The sequence below is a fragment of the Coenobita brevimanus genome, chromosome 43, assembly GCF_032717465.1.
Source record: "Coenobita brevimanus isolate Jiangsu-jjx chromosome 43, ASM3271746v2, whole genome shotgun sequence".
In the NCBI taxonomy this organism is placed as follows: Eukaryota; Metazoa; Arthropoda; class Malacostraca; order Decapoda; family Coenobitidae; genus Coenobita; species Coenobita brevimanus.
This window is the reverse complement of record NC_136996.1, coordinates 12,435,861-12,453,229: the sequence shown is the minus strand read 5'-3', so window position 1 is coordinate 12,453,229 and position 17,369 is coordinate 12,435,861. Positions and strand designations below refer to the sequence as shown.

The window sequence follows — 17,369 nt, the reverse complement described above, 5'->3', positions numbered from 1 at the left end:
TTTTAGGGAACGAAATGAAACAAGAATGTCTGCTAATCAGAAAAAAAAAAAAAAAAAAAATTACTCATCTCATGTGTTCTAAGTTAGCATTCAGTTCTGCATTCTTCGTTAGATATCGCGCTTCCCAACACATTTCGGACCGACAGAGCATTGTTATTTCTTCCTCTTACATTTACTGTTCACTCTTTTGTTCGTTCTTAAGTGTACTGTATGTATGAAAGAGAGTATTAATACAAACAATAATGCATTCCATTAACCCCATCATAGCTGTCAGCCTCGAACAGTGGTTTACTGTACCAGTGTCAGGGATGTTGGGTTAGGGAGAGCTATAAAAAACTGTGAACAATTATGGGAAGGGAACGAAGGTCACTGGTATGTTTTCACGACCCTCCTCTACCATCTGAAACAGTCAGGCGGCTTGCCACTTCATCTCCGATGTTTTTGCCGATATGTTTAAATACTAATGTAACATGCATCCTAATTATGAGTAAGTTTCTTCCATTATGCCGGAAACAATCGTAGGTAAGGCTTAAGGAACGTTATGATAATAAGAAAACAAACTAGAAAAATACAGAAAACAAACTAGAGAATATGAATTGAATTGGTAAGGTTATTAGGGTGTATGCTTGGACGAAAATTTATGAGTTTCACAATTATAGGGGACGAAATGGAACAATTATGTTTACTAATAAGAAAAAATACTTTCATCTCACGTGTTCTCGTAAGGTGGCATTCAGTTCCACATTCTTTGTTCGATGTCGCTTCCCAACACATTTCGGACTGACAGAACATACAGTTATTTCTGCTCCTTACAGTTAAGTGTACATTTATTGCACATTCTTTTGTTCGTTCGTGTATGTGTGAAAGAGAGAGTATTGATACAAACAATAATGTATTCCATTAACCCCTTATGGCTGCTAGCCTTGAACAAAGCTTTACTGTACCGGTGTCAGTAACGTTAAGTTAGGGAGAGCCATAAAAACTGCGAACAATTATGGGAAGGGAATGGTCACTGGTATACACGACCCTACTCTACCATTCCAAACAGCTCGGCGGTCCTTTCATCCCAGATGTTTTCGCCGATATGTTTAAATGCTAAAGTAACATGCACCCTAACTTTATGTTTAAATTCTAATGTAACATGCCCCCTAATTTTCTTTCACGAATCATAGCAAATCACAAAATGGGTTTAGGGAGGAGGGGAAAAAGCCAAGTGTACCAGACGAGTCTTTTCAAATCTGTAAGAAAAAGAAACTGACTTTATAACTTTGAAAAAATGGTTTCAAGGTCTGCCACGGGAGCACACAAATTTCTGAACTCACGAACATTGAGGATTTGAGGGGGGTAAACATACGCTTTGCTGTAAGCAGTAAAAGCACCTTACCAAATCAGTTCATCCTGATAGTCTGTTATATTTTTCTGATTATTTCTGGGTTAGTAAATAAACATTTTTTGTTAAATCTTTCCTCGCTGTTTTTAGCTGTACTGGTGTGACGACTCTTTGATTCGTTAACGTAACGGCAGAAGACACTGTTCTAATCTAAGTGTTTAAACCTGACCTAACCTAGCTTAACTGCCCCTAATAATGTAACCTAACCTAATCTTCAGTTGGGAAGTTGGGAAACGAAGTCCACATTTGAGTACGATGAGTTTCGTCCATTGTGCTGGAAACAATCGTAGGTACAGCTTTAGAACGAGACGATACTAACAGGGAGGAAATCTTTCAGTAAGAAAACGTGATTTACCGAACTGAATATAGTCTGAAAAATATTGAAACAAGCTGGAAGAATATACATTGAACTGGAAAGGTCTTTCTGGTACTTAAAGTGTACATTTACCGGTAAATAAATTAGTCTAACAGTACAGTACTTGTGTTTCCGCCGGATTAATCGTGCTTTCAGACTAAGCGGGCACCCCTTAACACCATATAGCCCGGATAATCGGGCTATCTCTGTATTTATATTTCGGCATATGACATTACCATGATTCGCATTTTCACACAACAGTATAGATATTTAACAAAGAAAAATATGCTTTTTAAACAGCACGGGGAATGTGTTTACTGCAACAGTAGAGCCATCTAGCGGAATACTAGCTTTTAAAGCACCAGATTGCACCACGTCAGTTTCAACTGCTAGTTTCCACTCCACAGTTAATCCTTTGCACTCTAAATTCTAATTTCTTAACACTGCACAACAATGTAAATTCCTATGTGGTCTAGTGGCGAAGTATTGGAGTTTATTCACTGTTTATTCACAAAAACGAACATGTGCGGCATCCATTGCGATGAGCATCTACTTTTGATGGCAGTTAGGTGGTAACTGGTGAGGGGGAAGGAAGGAAGGGGTGAAGAGGCCATGTGTAAACACAGCTGGCCTGTTCGTCGCCACACGGCAATTTCAAATTACAGGTGGGAAAAAATTCGGATTTTGGGGGGATTTTTTATTTTTTTTTGGGGGGGCCATTTTGGGGTTCCGAAGGTCCAGGCCCACAATGTCTGGAAAGTGGGCATCCGGATAGTACAGGGATTACTGTATTCATTTCTAGTTCTTCTGTATTCTTCCTCAGTTCTGTTATTACCTCTCTTTCTCCAGTTGTTCTGTGCAATGTCCCTTCCTCTCTCTCTCTCTCTCTCTCTCTCATTCACCTTCTGTTAAACCAGTCCATTTTTCTGCTTACTTTCCCACATACTCTTGGCACATAATTTTTCACTCCCAAATTATAGAGGCCTAGAGAGATATCCCACTTCCTCTGTATCTCTCTTGTTTCTCTTAATCTTCTCCAATCCACATTTTTGAAAAATTTCCTCAATCCTATAAAGTTTGCATTCCCAAAGTTGCATCTTACCTGCCTATAAAGCTCATATCTTGACATCATGTTCCCATTTATTGTCTGGAACTGAATGACCACATGATCACTTTTCCTTATAGGAAACAGATTTTCAAAGATTCGGTTACGTCAGGTTCTTTGGTTAGCAGTAAATCTAGTCTTGTTGGTGTGTCATCACCTCTGGATCTTGTCTCTTCTTTGACCCATTGGGTCATTACATTATTCATTGCTATATTTAACAGTATAGTGCCTCACAAATCTTCATTGCCTCCCTAGTCGCATTCCTCCCAGTTAATCTCTTTACAATTAAAATCTCCATCAGAAGTATATTGTTGCATTTCTCAGTCACTTATTGTAGATAACTAACCATGTCTGACAACATCTGGTATTCTTTGTCATTCCATGCCTTTGTCTTAGGGGGAACATATACTACTGCCATGTCTCTCTTGCCATTCTCTCTAATTTCTGATTTTATATTTATCACTTCAGTCCTACCCTCTCCCAGTTCCACAGTATCTGCATATATGTTGTTCTTCACTGCTATCATCACTCCTCCTCCCACTTTTTCTTTTCTGTCTCTTCTCCATAGTTTGTATTTACCATCTCCTATATGGATGTCATTATCCTCTCTTAGCAGGGGAGTGAAAGATAAAAATGGTAGGTTTAATAGTGGAGACGGGAGAAAAAGTGAGCAGATGGAGAGAACACTTTAAGGAATTGTTGAACATAGAGGATGGAAGTAATGTGAGTATAAGTGGCTGGGGAATGGCTGGGAGAAGGAGGGATGTGAGAAGACAGGAAGAAATCAGTAGAATAGAAGTTGTGGAAGCAATGAAGAAAGTTAAATCAGGGAAAGCCCCAGGAATTGATGGAGTGTGTGGTGAAATGCTGAAGCATGGGGGAGAGATAGTAGTAGAATGGATGTGGAAGATGTGTAGATTGGCCTGGGAGGAATGTAGAGTCCCGAAGGATTGGAAGTCAGGTATAATTATTCCCTTGTACAAAGGAAAAGGGGAAAATGAAGTGTGTGGTAATCATAGGGGCATTTGTCTTCATAGTATAATAGGAAAAGTGTATGGTAGGATACTTATTGACAGAGTTAGAGAAAGAACAGAGAAATTAGTTGGAGAAGAACAGGGAGGCTTTAGGAAGGGAAGAGGTTGTGTAGATCAGATATTCATTCTTAGATCTTTAGTGGAAAAGTTTCTAGAGAAGGGAAAGAAGTTGTATGCGGCTCTCATGGATTTGGAGAAAGCATATGACAGGGTGGATAGACAAGGACTGTGGAAAGTATTAAGAATATATGGAGTAGATGGGAAGTTGTTGAATGCTGTGAAGAGTATGTACGATGGTGCAATGGCTGCTGTGCGTGTGGATGGTAAACTAAGTGAATTTTTCTCTTTGAAAGTTGGGTTGAAACAGGGATGTGTCATGTCTCCATGGTTGTTCAATCTGTACATGAATGGGGTAATAAAAGGGGTACAAGGTAGGGTAGTGGATGTTGGAGTGGCCCTGATGAGAGAGGATAGTGTTTGGAAACTTCCTGTACTGTTGTTTGCAGATGATACTGTGTTGTTGAGTGAAGACGAAGGGGAGCTGCAAGGCTTGGTGGATGAGTTTGGGAGAGTGTGTAAGAAACGGAATCTAAAGGTGGATGTAGGGAAGAGTAAAGTGATGGTCTTTGAGAGAGGTGAAGTCAGTGAATGTACAGCGAGGTTGGATGGCGAGGAATTGGAAAATGTGAGTACGTTTAAGTACTTGAGTAGTGTGATGAGTAAGGATGGAGGTTTGGAGGGTGAAGTGCTTGAAAGGGTACAGCAGGGAAGAAAGGTTGCTGGTTCTTTGAAAGCAGTGATAAGAAACAGGGAAGTGAGCATGGAAGTGAAAAAGTTACTACATGACAGTATTGTGATACCAACTCTAACGTATGGAAGTGAAGCTTGGACGTTGTTGGAAGGACTCAAGTCAAGAGTGAGAGCAGTGGAAATGAGTTATTTAAGAGGAGCCTGTGGAGTCACATGGAGAGACAGGCTGACGAATGAGGATATAAAGGAGCGTTGTGGTGTGGATGTGGATGTGATAGGAAGCGTTATGAGGAACACACTGAGGTGGTTTGGCCATGTGGAGAGGATGGAGGGTGAAAGACTGATGAAGAAAGTGTATGTGAGTGAGGTGGAGGGGGGAAGAGGGAGGGGGAGGCCGATGATGAGATGGAGGGATGGGGTGGAGAGGTATATGAGAGAGGGGGGTGGGAGTTGGGAGCAGGGCAGTGAAATGGCGGGGGACAGGGCGACTTGGAGGCGATTTGTTTGTGGCCACCCCAAACGGAATTGAGGCGTCTGGCAATAGATAGATAGATAGATAGAACTCGGTCTCTACTAAGCACATAACATCTGGTTCACATACCCTTAAGAAATAGTTGATTTCTAACCTTGCTGATATTAAACCATGAACAGTAGTACATGCCACTTTGAAACTTTTTTAGGTGTTTTTTATTCCTGCTACTTGCCCTCTCTCTGTTGGTACCACTTCTTTAATTTCTGATCGCTAACTCTGCAGTAGAACACTGTCTTCTCTTCCTCCATTCTCAGTTCGTTTTTTGTCTTTTCTTCCTTTACTAGCGTCTTTATTTTAGCTCTTTCTTCCTCATTATCATCACTCCCTGTGCAAACATTCTTGAACCCCTGTTTGTCTGATAATTTCTATGCTGATTTCATCTACCATTACCTGAGACTTAAACATTAAATGGCCTTGCCCCTCCTTCCTCATACTTTCCTAACGTAAACACGTCTTCAATCTTTTCTAGATCTTGTCACCATCCATAACTACTGATACTATCTCTTAAACCTTACTCAGTTCTTCTTTTTCCCTTTCTGATCTCACTGTCATATGTTTTGCCTTTACTTCTGAAATTATCACGCATTTTTTCTTGTCTGCTACATCCCTGACTAAAGATGTTCTACTTCTTTAGTACCTAAGTGTGTGTGTGTGTGTGTGTTTGTGTGTGTATGAGAGAGAGAGAGAGAGAGAGAGAGAGAGAGAGAGAGAGAGAGAGGTGAAAGTGAAGGTAAAAGGGAATGTGAACATAAATGAAAGGAAGGTGAAAGCAAAGGTGAGTGAATGTAATTGTAAAGGTAAATGTGAAAATGAGACAGTAAAGATGCAAGTGAAGGTTAAGGTGAAATTAAAATTGAAAATGAAAGTGACAGTGAAAGCAAGTGTAAAGGTTAAGATGCAAGTGAAAGTGAGCATGGAAATGAATATGGAAGTGAATGTCATAACAAATGTGAAAATGAAGGCAAAAATGAAAGGGAAGGTGAAGGTGAAGAAAATGATTGAGATGAAAATATGTGAAGTAATAATGAAAATGGAAGTGCCCAATGAGAGAGAGAGAGAGAGAGAGAGAGAATAAATACAGGAATGACATAAGGATTGTTCCTTCTAATAACAAGAGGAAATAGGCATATCCCTCCTCTCTCTCTCCTTCTCCATTCCCTCCCTCCCTTCCCCCCACTTTCCAGGGAGAGAGAGAGAGAGATTGCATAGGATTACATAGGAAAGCAAACAGCAACAGACCTTATGGTCCTTTCAAGGCTGCTTGTTACAGAGAAGACTATGACTAAAAGATCTAACTCTCCATGCTGGAGGATAAGGATGGTAAAGCAAGAAGGCTCCTCCAACCCCCAAACCCTCCAGGAAAAAGTGAGAAAAACCACCATGCAGCATAGAAAAAATGACTTGGGAATTTCACAGGAAATACTAGAAAGGAAAAGTCACATTCTATAATACTTTGTCTGTAAGCTACCCGTTTGAGTAATCTGAAAGAGAAAGTAATCAAATAAACTAATAGTTAATGCATGACATTATAAATGGGTACGTTGAGTTAATGGGGAATCTGTGGACATAACATGGAAACTACTCAGTGCACAGTGTGGATGTTTAGGGGTGGTGCAGCAGCCTTGCCTGGCACTTTTAAGGTAGGCAGCAGTCAATCAGGCCCTAGCACCATTCACTCCACTGAGATAAGGAACTCTTCCATGTGGGACAAGTACACAAGTTTCCTCTTGAAGCAGTGACCCTTGGTACATTAAAAAAATCCTGATGGTGGTCACTTGACTAACAGGGACCCTCAGTGATCCACAGCCCATCACAGGTCGAAAGTAAGAGTAGTGACCGATAACTCAGGGCTATCTGTGTAGATCCTAATCTGTGCTTATATTACTTCCTTTGCACTGGGGAAATTGAATGATGCAGTGTCTTATTGACAAAAGGGGACTGCACAGTGCACAGTGAGGATGTACAATGCACAGAGTGGATGTTTAGGGGTGGTGCAGCAGCCTTGCCTGGCACTTCTGAGGTAGGCAGCTGTCAGTCAGGCCCTAACTCCATTCACTCCACTGAGACATGGAACTCTCCCATGTGGAACAAGTACATAAGTTTCCTCCTGGAGCAGTGCCCCCTGGTACATTAAAAAAATCCCAATGGTGGTCACTTGGCTAACAGGGACCCTCAGTGTTCCACAGCCTATCACAGGTCGAAAGTAAGAGTAGTGACCATTAACTCAGGACTATCTGTGCAGATCCTAATCTGTGCTTACTGTATATTACGTTATTTGCATTGAGTAAATTGAAAAATGTATAATGACATGACACGACACTATGTATGGGTATGTTAAGTTTACAAGGTGTATTGTAGACATGAAGGGACTGCACAGTGCACAGTGTGGATGTTTAGGGGTGGTGTGGCAGCCTTGCCTGGCACTTTTAAGGTAGGCAGCAGTCAATCAGGCCCTAGCTCTGTTCACCCCACTGAGATAAGGAACTCTTCCATATGGGGTAAATACAAAAGTTTCCTCCTGAAGCAGTGACCCCTGGTACATTATAAAAATCCCGATGGTGGTCATTTGGCTAACGGACCCTCAGTGATCCGCAGCCCATCACAGGTCGAAAGTAAGAGTAGTGACCATTAACTCAAGGCTATCTGTGCAGATCCTAATCTGTGCTTATGTTATTTTATTTGCATCAAGTAAATTGAAAAATATGTAATTATGTGACGCAACGCTATGTACGGGTACATTGTTTATGAGGTGTCTTGTAGACAAAAGAAGAATGAACTTACACGTAGCTATAAAAGCAAGTTATTTTGATAGAAAAAGAATCAGCTGAGGATCTCATGCAAATACTCGTCTATTTTGTTTTTGAATGTCTTGAGATACTGTTCACGGTATCTGAGGGTAATCTGTTCCAGATATTTATGACTCTGTTGAAGAAGAAGTATTTTGCTTCATGGGATTGGAAATGCTTTCCCATTATTTTGAACCAGTACTTTTGTTTTGACTCGACCGGTCTATTTCAAATATTTATTCATGTCTAAGTTGTCATATTTCTTCATGATTTTGAAAATTTCAATAATGTCACCTCTTAACCTGGGCATCATTAGGCTAAATAATTTAAGTTCTTCAAGGCGTTCCTCATATGGTTTGTTTCTAAGTCGTGGCATCATTTTTGTGATTCTTTGCTGTATTTTCTCTAAGTTTTCTGTCCTTTCTGTAGTACAGAGACCAGAATTGCACACAAAACTCAAGATGGGGGGGCACTAGCGAGTTGTACAAGGTAAGTATGACTTTTTCCGATGTAAACCCGAAAGTTCTTCCAATAAAGCCCACCAGCATGTTTGCAATTTTAGTTGCATCGGTGCACTGCTTAATAGGTTTTATGTCATTTGATATTATCACACCAAGATTCTTTTCATTGTCTGTACTTGATAACTGGATATTATTCATTTTGTATATCGCATGGATGTTGTTACTTCCAGTATATAGTATTTTACATTTTTCTGTGTTGAATTTCATTTGCCATTTTTCTGCCCAGCTTGCTAAAGTGTTAAGGTCATTTTGTAACTGCTGCCACTGTAATTTGAAGTTACTTTGTTGGTTATTTTAGTATCGTTTGCAAATTTGGATATTTTACAATTTAGACCCTCATATCGATTATGTAGATAATAAAAAGTATCGGTCCAAGTACTGTACTGAGTCTATGCCACTAATCACATTACACCATTTGGATTCCTTTCCGTTTATCACAACTTGGTGCTTTTGGTCTGAAAGCCAGTCTTGTAACCATTTCTGCCTATTATCTTTTATTCCACGTGCTTCTATTTTGCTCATGAGACGTTTGTGAGGGACAGTGTCAAATGCTTTCTGAAAGTCGAGGTAAATTTTATCTACTGCTCTTGAGGCATCATATGATTTGTAAACATTATGGAAGAAGTCCAGTAAGTTAGTTAAGCATGAACGACGATGACTGATTCCATGCTGCAAGTCTTTAATTATATTATTTTATAGATAATTAACTATTTTATCTCTTATGTTTTTTTCCATTAACTTGCACACTATTGATATTAAGCTGATTGGTCTCTATTTTCCTGGGTGTGACTTATTGTAATTTCCTGGGTGTGGTCCTGCCTCTGTTTCTCCATTCCCACCCTCCCTCCCCCTCCATCTTCTGGGAGAGAGAGAGAGAGAGAGAAGTGCGAGCATGTTGTATGATGTACTGTAGTGTTTTTTTACAATGATTTTCATAAGTTATGTAAGAAGCGGGGCCAGGGGAGAAGTCCGTTATCTGGATGGAGCCATTACCCGGACATGCCTGTGGCTCTTTTTCATCGGATAATTGAGGGATTACTATATATCAGACTGTGTTTGATGGTGGGAGGAGGTACCTTAGGCCAAGATGATGGATAGACATGGTAAGTGAGTATGTGCAAAAGTGAGTAATGGAGAGGCTAGGAAACTGACAGCAGATCGGGCTAGTTACAAGAAGTTACAAGGAAAAGTTTGTATCTCAAAGACCTTGTGGTCTTACCAAGGAGATACTTTGTATATACTGTACTTGGGAATACATACCCACTATACTCTCATTCTGTTAGCAAGATCTTTTAGAGGTTTCTTTTAAACTGCCACACTGGAATCCTATTAACAACTTCCATGAAGAGAGTGTTCCAGGCAGAGCAGGTCATGTAAGTGAAAAAGTTTTCAAAATTGCAGGTGTTAAATCTTTTCAATTCCATCTTCCAGCCATAGTTCTGTGCTGAGACTAAACAAGTTTGTACAATCAAGGCTGTCAGACCCATCCCTTTCAGTTCGCTGGCATTGTAGTCTACGAGTTTGTAATGAAAACAGTCCCACAGCCCTCACGTGATCCTTGTAACTCTTTTTCCTGATGGATGGGATAAGTTTTTTTAGGTCTATTGTGGACTCTCAAGTCAGTCTATGTCTTTCCTGTATGTTAGTGACTAGAACTGCAACAATATTAAGGAGCTGTTTAGTGTAAGAACAATCTCTTTATTCCTGTAACAAAACAGCCTCTGGATGTAGCCTAGCAACATCTGAATCTTTTTCACATCTTAGTTGCATGGCTTGGAAAATTTTAGGACATTACTAATCACTACACCTAAGTCCTTTTCCCTTTTAGTTATCCTCCGAGTTCTCCCCAATAGTAAATATGGTAGTCAGAAGAATTTTGTGCAGAAGAGTGTATGGCGTGTTTAGGACCCATGTTTTTTCCTGGTGAAGTGATAGTCATAAGCAGACTACAGCTGATAGTTGATTTGGAGCATGTAAGTGTGGATGTGTGTCATAGGTGGTACGAAACATGTATCATAAGTGTGGATAACTTTATGTCAGGTGGAGCTAGGATTCTGGGGGTTGAATGATGAGTGAGTGAGAGTGTGATCTCATCAATAGGGCAGATTTGGGTAGGGTATTATTATTATTATTATTACTATTATTATTATTATTATTATTATTGCTATTACTATTACAGTAATTCCTGCACTATCCGATGTAATAGAGCCAAAGGCATGACCGAAAGTGGTTCTGTCCAGATAGTGGGCCCTGCCTCCTGAACTGGTACTTATGGACCCTAACCTAGCCTAACTCAGAAAAACACCTACATAACTCCATACCAGACATGCATAGGACCTATTTAAGACCCTAGTCACACCAATAAGGGACATAAAAGTGAAATGAATGCAGATGAACCAGAGAATGAGGTATTAGAGGTAAGTATGGAAAAAAAGTACGGTATTAAACATTCTGGATACTTACAACAAGTCCCTGGGTCCTGGACTGGTACCTATGGACCCTAACCTAGCCTAACTCAGAAAAACACCTGCATAACTCTCTACTGGACATGCATAGCACCTAAGACCCTATTCACACCAATAAGGGACATAAAAGAGTGAAATAAATGCAAAGGAACTAGAGAATGAGGTTTTAGAGGTAAGTACGGAAAATACAGTACAATATGAAATATTCTGGGTACTTACAAGTCCCTGGCCATCTCGATGAATAACCCGCCTCCTCTCAGACTCTGACTAAAAAGTTGTACCTTAAGCACCTGCAGTAATCAAGTCTTGCACTGAATTTAGTCATTTGCACTCTGAATTCTATTTTCTTAACACTGTGCACTCTGTTCTTACTTGCGCTCCATTGTACCTTAATGAAATCAGTGTTGCACTCTGCACCTAAGTCTTTGCACTCAGAATTCTGATTTCATAACACTACGCACTGTTCTTTTCACTGCACAACACTGTAAATTCCCCTGTGGTCTAGTGGTGAGTTCTTGCTGTTTATTCACTGTCAAAGTCTGAGAGTAGCTGATGCAGGTGGCCTAGGGGTGCGTCACTGGGATGTGGTGATGGACTACCCACTGCAGATGACTCTGATGACGGGCGCATACTCACGTCCAGTGGTGACTCCACTGTGCCTGATGTGCTGGGCTGTGGTTCTGAGGATGAAGGAATGTCTTGGGGAGGCAGTGGTGTGGAGCCAGGGCAGGGCACAGCGGGGGTCACGGGTCTGAGAAAACTGTCAATCATTGATTGACACAAGGAATGACGATTTTGGCGATTACTGATACACTGCCTGAAAGCGCGCACTTCCTCCACAAGTCCCAAGGGCCCCATCTCCCTGTCACACTCCGGGTGTTCCAGGTAGTCAAGAACGAATGTTGTAGCGACGAGGTTTTCTAAAGTCTGCTGGCCTCTCGTGTTCTGTCCCTCCCTGCATTCATCCTCGTCCTCGAGAACAACCATCACCTCATCCAGGAACTTCCTATAGTACAGCCTCTTCGTTGCCACAATCACTCCTTGGCCCATTGGTTGGATGAGAGAAGTCGAATTAGGTGGCAAAAATATGCACCTAATGCGGCCATTCTCAGCCACCAAGTCTTGTCAGATGGATGCATAGGTGCATTGTCCAAGAGAAAGAGGGCCTTTACCTGGTTGTGCGGGATTCCCAGTTTCTCCGTCTGGTAATGGATGACCTCTTTGACGAAATGGCGGTGAAACCAGTCTTTGAAGATCTTGGCTGTGAACCAAGCCTTCAATGAATGGTACCAAACGACAGGAAGAACATCCATCATCCCACGCAGACACTGAGGCTGCTTTGCATGGCCAACAATAATGTGCTTGAGCCAGTGCATGCCGTTAGCATTGGCACAACACAAAGCAGATATCCATTGCTTGCAAAGCTTGTGGACAGGTACACGCTTCTCCATCTCCTCGGCTAGAGTGTTTGTTGGCAAAGAGCGATAGAATAGACCAGTTTCGTCAGCGTTGTAAACTTGACCGAGATTGAGGCCCTCCCTGTCGATCAAGCCCTTCACCCTCTGCCGAAATTCCTCTACTCCCTCCTCGTTGGCCTCCAGAGCTTCACCATGGCCCTTACGGTTGGTAAGGTCATGCCATAACTTGAAAGGGAAGAGCCAACCCTCGGATGCGTTGAAGTCTGAGGTGCATGTAACCTTGCAAAGTTCCAGCAGCAGCCTTCAGCTCCGTGCCACGCACCATCACACCAGCAGCACATTGTTGACGATACCAGATCAGCGTAGAGCGGTTGATTTCTACGTACCGGGGAGTAAACATCATCTTCCTCTCCACGTTGTGTTTGTACTTCGATGAGAAGTCAGCCGTGTACTGCATGGGTTTGTCCTGGGATCTCTTGATATCAAACAATATAGAGCGGGCGAGGTTGAATTCACGGAGGATGCGTGAGGTCGACCGTCCCACGTCCTCCTTGTCCAATATCTCCCTCTTCTTCTCCAGAGTCAGAACCACTCGTTTCCTCTTCTCAGGTGGCGGGGCCATCATCACACACACGAAGAAGAGGCAGGAAAAGAACAGCAGAGCCTGCAGGAGGTAGGGCACCACCACAAAAGTGGGCACATGGGCGGCCTTGGCAATGAGCGTGCACTCACGACGAATGACGGGTGGGAAGTGGGGAGGATTGAGGGGTGCTCTAGCGGACGTCAGTGGAACTACACACCAAAACACAGCTGGTCCGCGCCACACATCGAGTTCAAATTACATGGGGAAAAAAATTTGATTTTTTTGGAATTTTTTGTGTCTTGGGGGCAATTTTGGGGTTCTGAAGTCTTGGGCCCAAAATGTCCAGTAAGTAGGGAGTCTGGATAGTGGGCATTCGGATAGTACAGGGATTACATATATTATTATTATTATTATTATTATTATTATTAGGCTAATATTATTATTATTATTATTATTATTATTATTATTAGGCTAATATTATTATTATTATTATTATTATTATTATTAGGCTAATATTATTATTATTATTATTATTATTATTATTATTATTATTGTTATTAATATATTATTATTATTGTTATTATTATTATTATTATTGTTATTTTTATTATCCATCTATCCATCATCCAATCCTATGTTGCCCCATGAGGAGCATGCTGGGGTTAGGCACATTAATCCTGACATTTAAGATGACACTGACCAGCCTCACTCATCCCTTGACATTTAAGATGACACTGACCAGCCTCACTCATCCCTGAGTGGCATTACATGAATACTAAACCCCAATCACCCTTTGGATATAAACCTGCTGAGGCTCAATCAGAGTGGAGCACCTTAATTACTCGCCAACCACCAGGTGCCATGATTTGGTTATATGGTTAACACTCAGCATAGTAAATGGTTTCCTGCTGTACAGGTTTTTATTGTTATTATTATTATTATTATTATTATTATTATTATTATTACTACAATTGTTTTTTCTCTTTCAGCCAGCCAATATATTCTTCACCCTCAACCACAGCCACTGTATCCAGCTGGGTGACTTTGGCCTGGCTCGTTCCATTTCATTTATCCCTGGAAGTTTTAGTGATGATGTGAACACAACTAGTATCACCCCTATGAAGTGGACTCTTAGGACCCAGGGAGTTGGTACGCCTATATATGCTGCTCCTGAAATTCTACTTGGTGGGCAGTATAATACAAAGGTAATCAAGTTCTGCACTGATCTTTTCTTGTAATCATCTTTAAGTACCATATATACAGTACAGTACAGCAGGTGCGCACAGTACGCGAGTTTATGGGCAACAGAGGAGGTCGCTTACTTGGAATTTGCGTACTGTGAATACGAAAAATTACATATGGGCAGCACCCCCCTTCATCGGGAACCCCTGAGACCCCTTTCAGACCTAAGTATTATGCTGTACAGGGAAACTAGCTAAGACATACAGTAAGTACTCACAGTACGCGAGTATATGGGTGACAGAGGACGTCGCGAACTGGAAATTCGCATACTCAGAAACTCGTTCAGACCTAAGTACAGTATTGTATTGTACAGGGAAACTACCTAAAACATATTACCTAAGATAAAGTAAACCAACAAGATTATGGCTTTACTAAATCAACATGGATGTGGCTTAACTAAACCAACAAGAATATGGCTGCTCACCTTAACCCAAGACGACAACAGGCTTGATGGAGGTAAGAAGGGGATCCGAGGCAGGATGAGGCACCTAGCATGCATCTCCTGCATCACCCACCACACTGCCTGACACACCAACTTCCTCACCACTCTTGTCACCAGCACTTTCAACAATTTCACTAGCTCATGCACTCGCTTTGTTTGTTAACCCGTCAAAGTCTATTTCTGACACCTCAGACATTGCATCATTCTCTTGATCCTCCTCAGGATATGGCTCTTCTGATGTTGAAGGGAGTGATTCCTCATTTTCTTCAAGCTGCAGGTAATGGGTGATGAGGGTTTGCTTCCGTCTGTTTACTTCGTGGTTGTGCTTGTCTGTGTAGTAACTGAAGGTTCTGTCCAGTGAAGTCATCACCTCAACTACTTGCAACTGAGAGCTTTCATTGTCCTTGAATTCTTCCTTTGAATTTATCAGGGGCACACAGTACCCGGCTGATCTCCATCATGGACAAATCTTTACTCTTCATCACTGGTGTTGCTGGCTTTTCTGCTGCGATCTCCTGCTCTGCGTCGGCCTCGTCCACTCGCTGTGCGACTTCCTAAGAATCCTGCTCCGCTGCTGCCGAATGCAAGCCCCTGATCTCCTCCAGCATGATGGCCTGAAACCCGGGATCAGCTTGTGCAGTTGTGAGAATGGCTGCCTCGGCAGTGGCCAGGGACTGAAATCTGCTTCCCAATGCAATTTCACCCAGGTGCGGGACGAGGAGGCACCAAGCATGGTTAATTGTTGCAGCTGTTATATCTTCCCAAGAAGACAACAGGAAGGTGATGGCATCCTTGAGGTTGAAAGACTGCTAAAAAGCCATAACAGTCTTATCTGGATTTGAAGCTGATGGTGCGGGTGCTGTGGGTGAAGCAAGTGAAGCGGGTGGATAGTCCAAACCTCCTCGGCATCCATGACATCACTCCCAACGGTGTTCAAGTCAAGAATTGCCTGCAGTTCCTCAGAGTTGTCAGTCTTGCTGCGGAGGTGATCGTAGAGGCATTGGTGGTATAGTTGCTTCATTGTTGCAATTAACTCCTGGTCTAGCGGTTGGAAGAGACAGGTTGTTCTGGGTGGCAAAAAAACGATCTTGCATTCCTTGCTGAGATCTGCTAGCCAGGTTGGATGGCTTGGGGCATTGTTGAGGATGAGGAGCACCTTGAAGGGGATGCCAAGTTCCCAGGATTTAGCCTTGGCATCAGGGATGAAGTGCCGCAGCAGCCACTCCGACAAGATGCTGCTCGTCATCCAGCCGTTGGAGTTGCTGTACCAGTACACCCCGCTATCATTCATGCAGCAAAGATTCGTGTAACATCTGGGGTGTGCTGCGGAATGAACCACAACAGGCCGCATCATGTGTGAGCCTGATAAGTTCATGGCAAATATGACCATTATCCTGCTCTTGTCCATTTTTCTTCCCCGGGCCTGGCGCTGATGCTTACTGATATATGTAGACTCTGTCATAACCTTGTAGTATAGGGCCGTTTCATCAGTATTGTAAATTTGGTCCCTGCTGTAGCCACCTTTGTCGATTATCCCCTTTAGGATGGCTGGATTGTCCCTGGCTGTCATTTCATCCGTTGATGGGGCGAATGTGATGTAGCTCCTTCCTCTTCAGAATCGCCATAGCCACCCCACGGAGGCTTTTGAATGGTTTCTTGACACCAGGCTTCAGAGCTGCAGCTTTGTAGAAAATTTTCCCCTTGTCCCTGATGTAGTGCCCATCCAGTGAAACTCCTTCCTTATCTTTCCTCAAGATGTTTGTTGCCAGGTACCACTTCATAAGAATTATTGCCCGGTTGGTTCTCTTTTCAAGTGCCACCGTCCCATACATTTTAACAGTCTACTTTATGGCCTCCCTGTTAGCCCATATTGTTCGTACCGTCGCTTCTGCCAAGTCGAGTTCCTTCCCAATGACGGTGTTACCCCTCCCACTCTCCTTCTTCTGAATGACTTCCATCTTCACGACATGGGTGATGCAGTTCTTTCTTTCTCGAGGACGGGACAGACATCCTGGCTCACAAAACAATAGCCTCGGAGTAGATGAGAACGTAGCTGGAACTGCGAGTGTACCCTCTGTGCACGTGTATTTCCTCTGCTGGGCCTCTCTCACCACCCTCCAAGTGGTGCATTTGGGCATCACATAATGCGTGCACATCATTGACGTCACAAGGTGGGCGGAGCGTAGGCAACCGTTATAGCTACTTGGGGTGGCAATGTCACGTACTCGGAGTAACCCCTGATTTGGGCCACTCTTTGCTGCCGTCTCCCTTAAAAAGTTCAATTTGCATACTATTATAAAATACACTAAAATTCAGAAAAAAATAGGCCCTCACATACAATGAGGGTCGCCTACTCTGAACTCGTGTGCTGTGAGTACCTACTGTATTACCTAAGATGAAGTAAACCAAGAAGATTTTAGCTTTACTAAATCAACAAGAATATGGCTGCTCACCTTACCCCAAGAGGACAACAGGCTTGATGGACGTAAGAAGGGGATCTGAGGCAGGGTGAGGCACCTAGCGTGCACCTCCTGCACCACCTGCCACACCACCCGACACACCGCCTTCCTCACCACTCTCGTTACCAGCACTTTCGACACTTTCGCTAGCTCATGAACTCACTTCACTGATGAATCCTTCATAGTCTATTTCTAATACCTTAGACATCGCATCATCTTCTTGATCCTCCCCAGGAAATGGCTCTTCTGATGTTGAAGAGAATGATTCCTCACTTTCTTGAGGCCGC

General features: G+C 42.4%; 1 protein-coding gene across 1 annotated transcript in view; it reads left to right on the top strand.

Moving 5' to 3' along the window:
* Positions 1-17,369, top strand: part of LOC145397749 (eukaryotic translation initiation factor 2-alpha kinase 1-like) — a 136,466-nt gene that overhangs the window by 26,713 nt on the left and 92,384 nt on the right. The window contains exon 2 of the mRNA XM_080270771.1: positions 13,929-14,144. Coding sequence (XP_080126897.1) covers positions 13,929-14,144 — 216 coding nt within the window. The remainder of the gene's footprint in view (positions 1-13,928; positions 14,145-17,369) is intronic.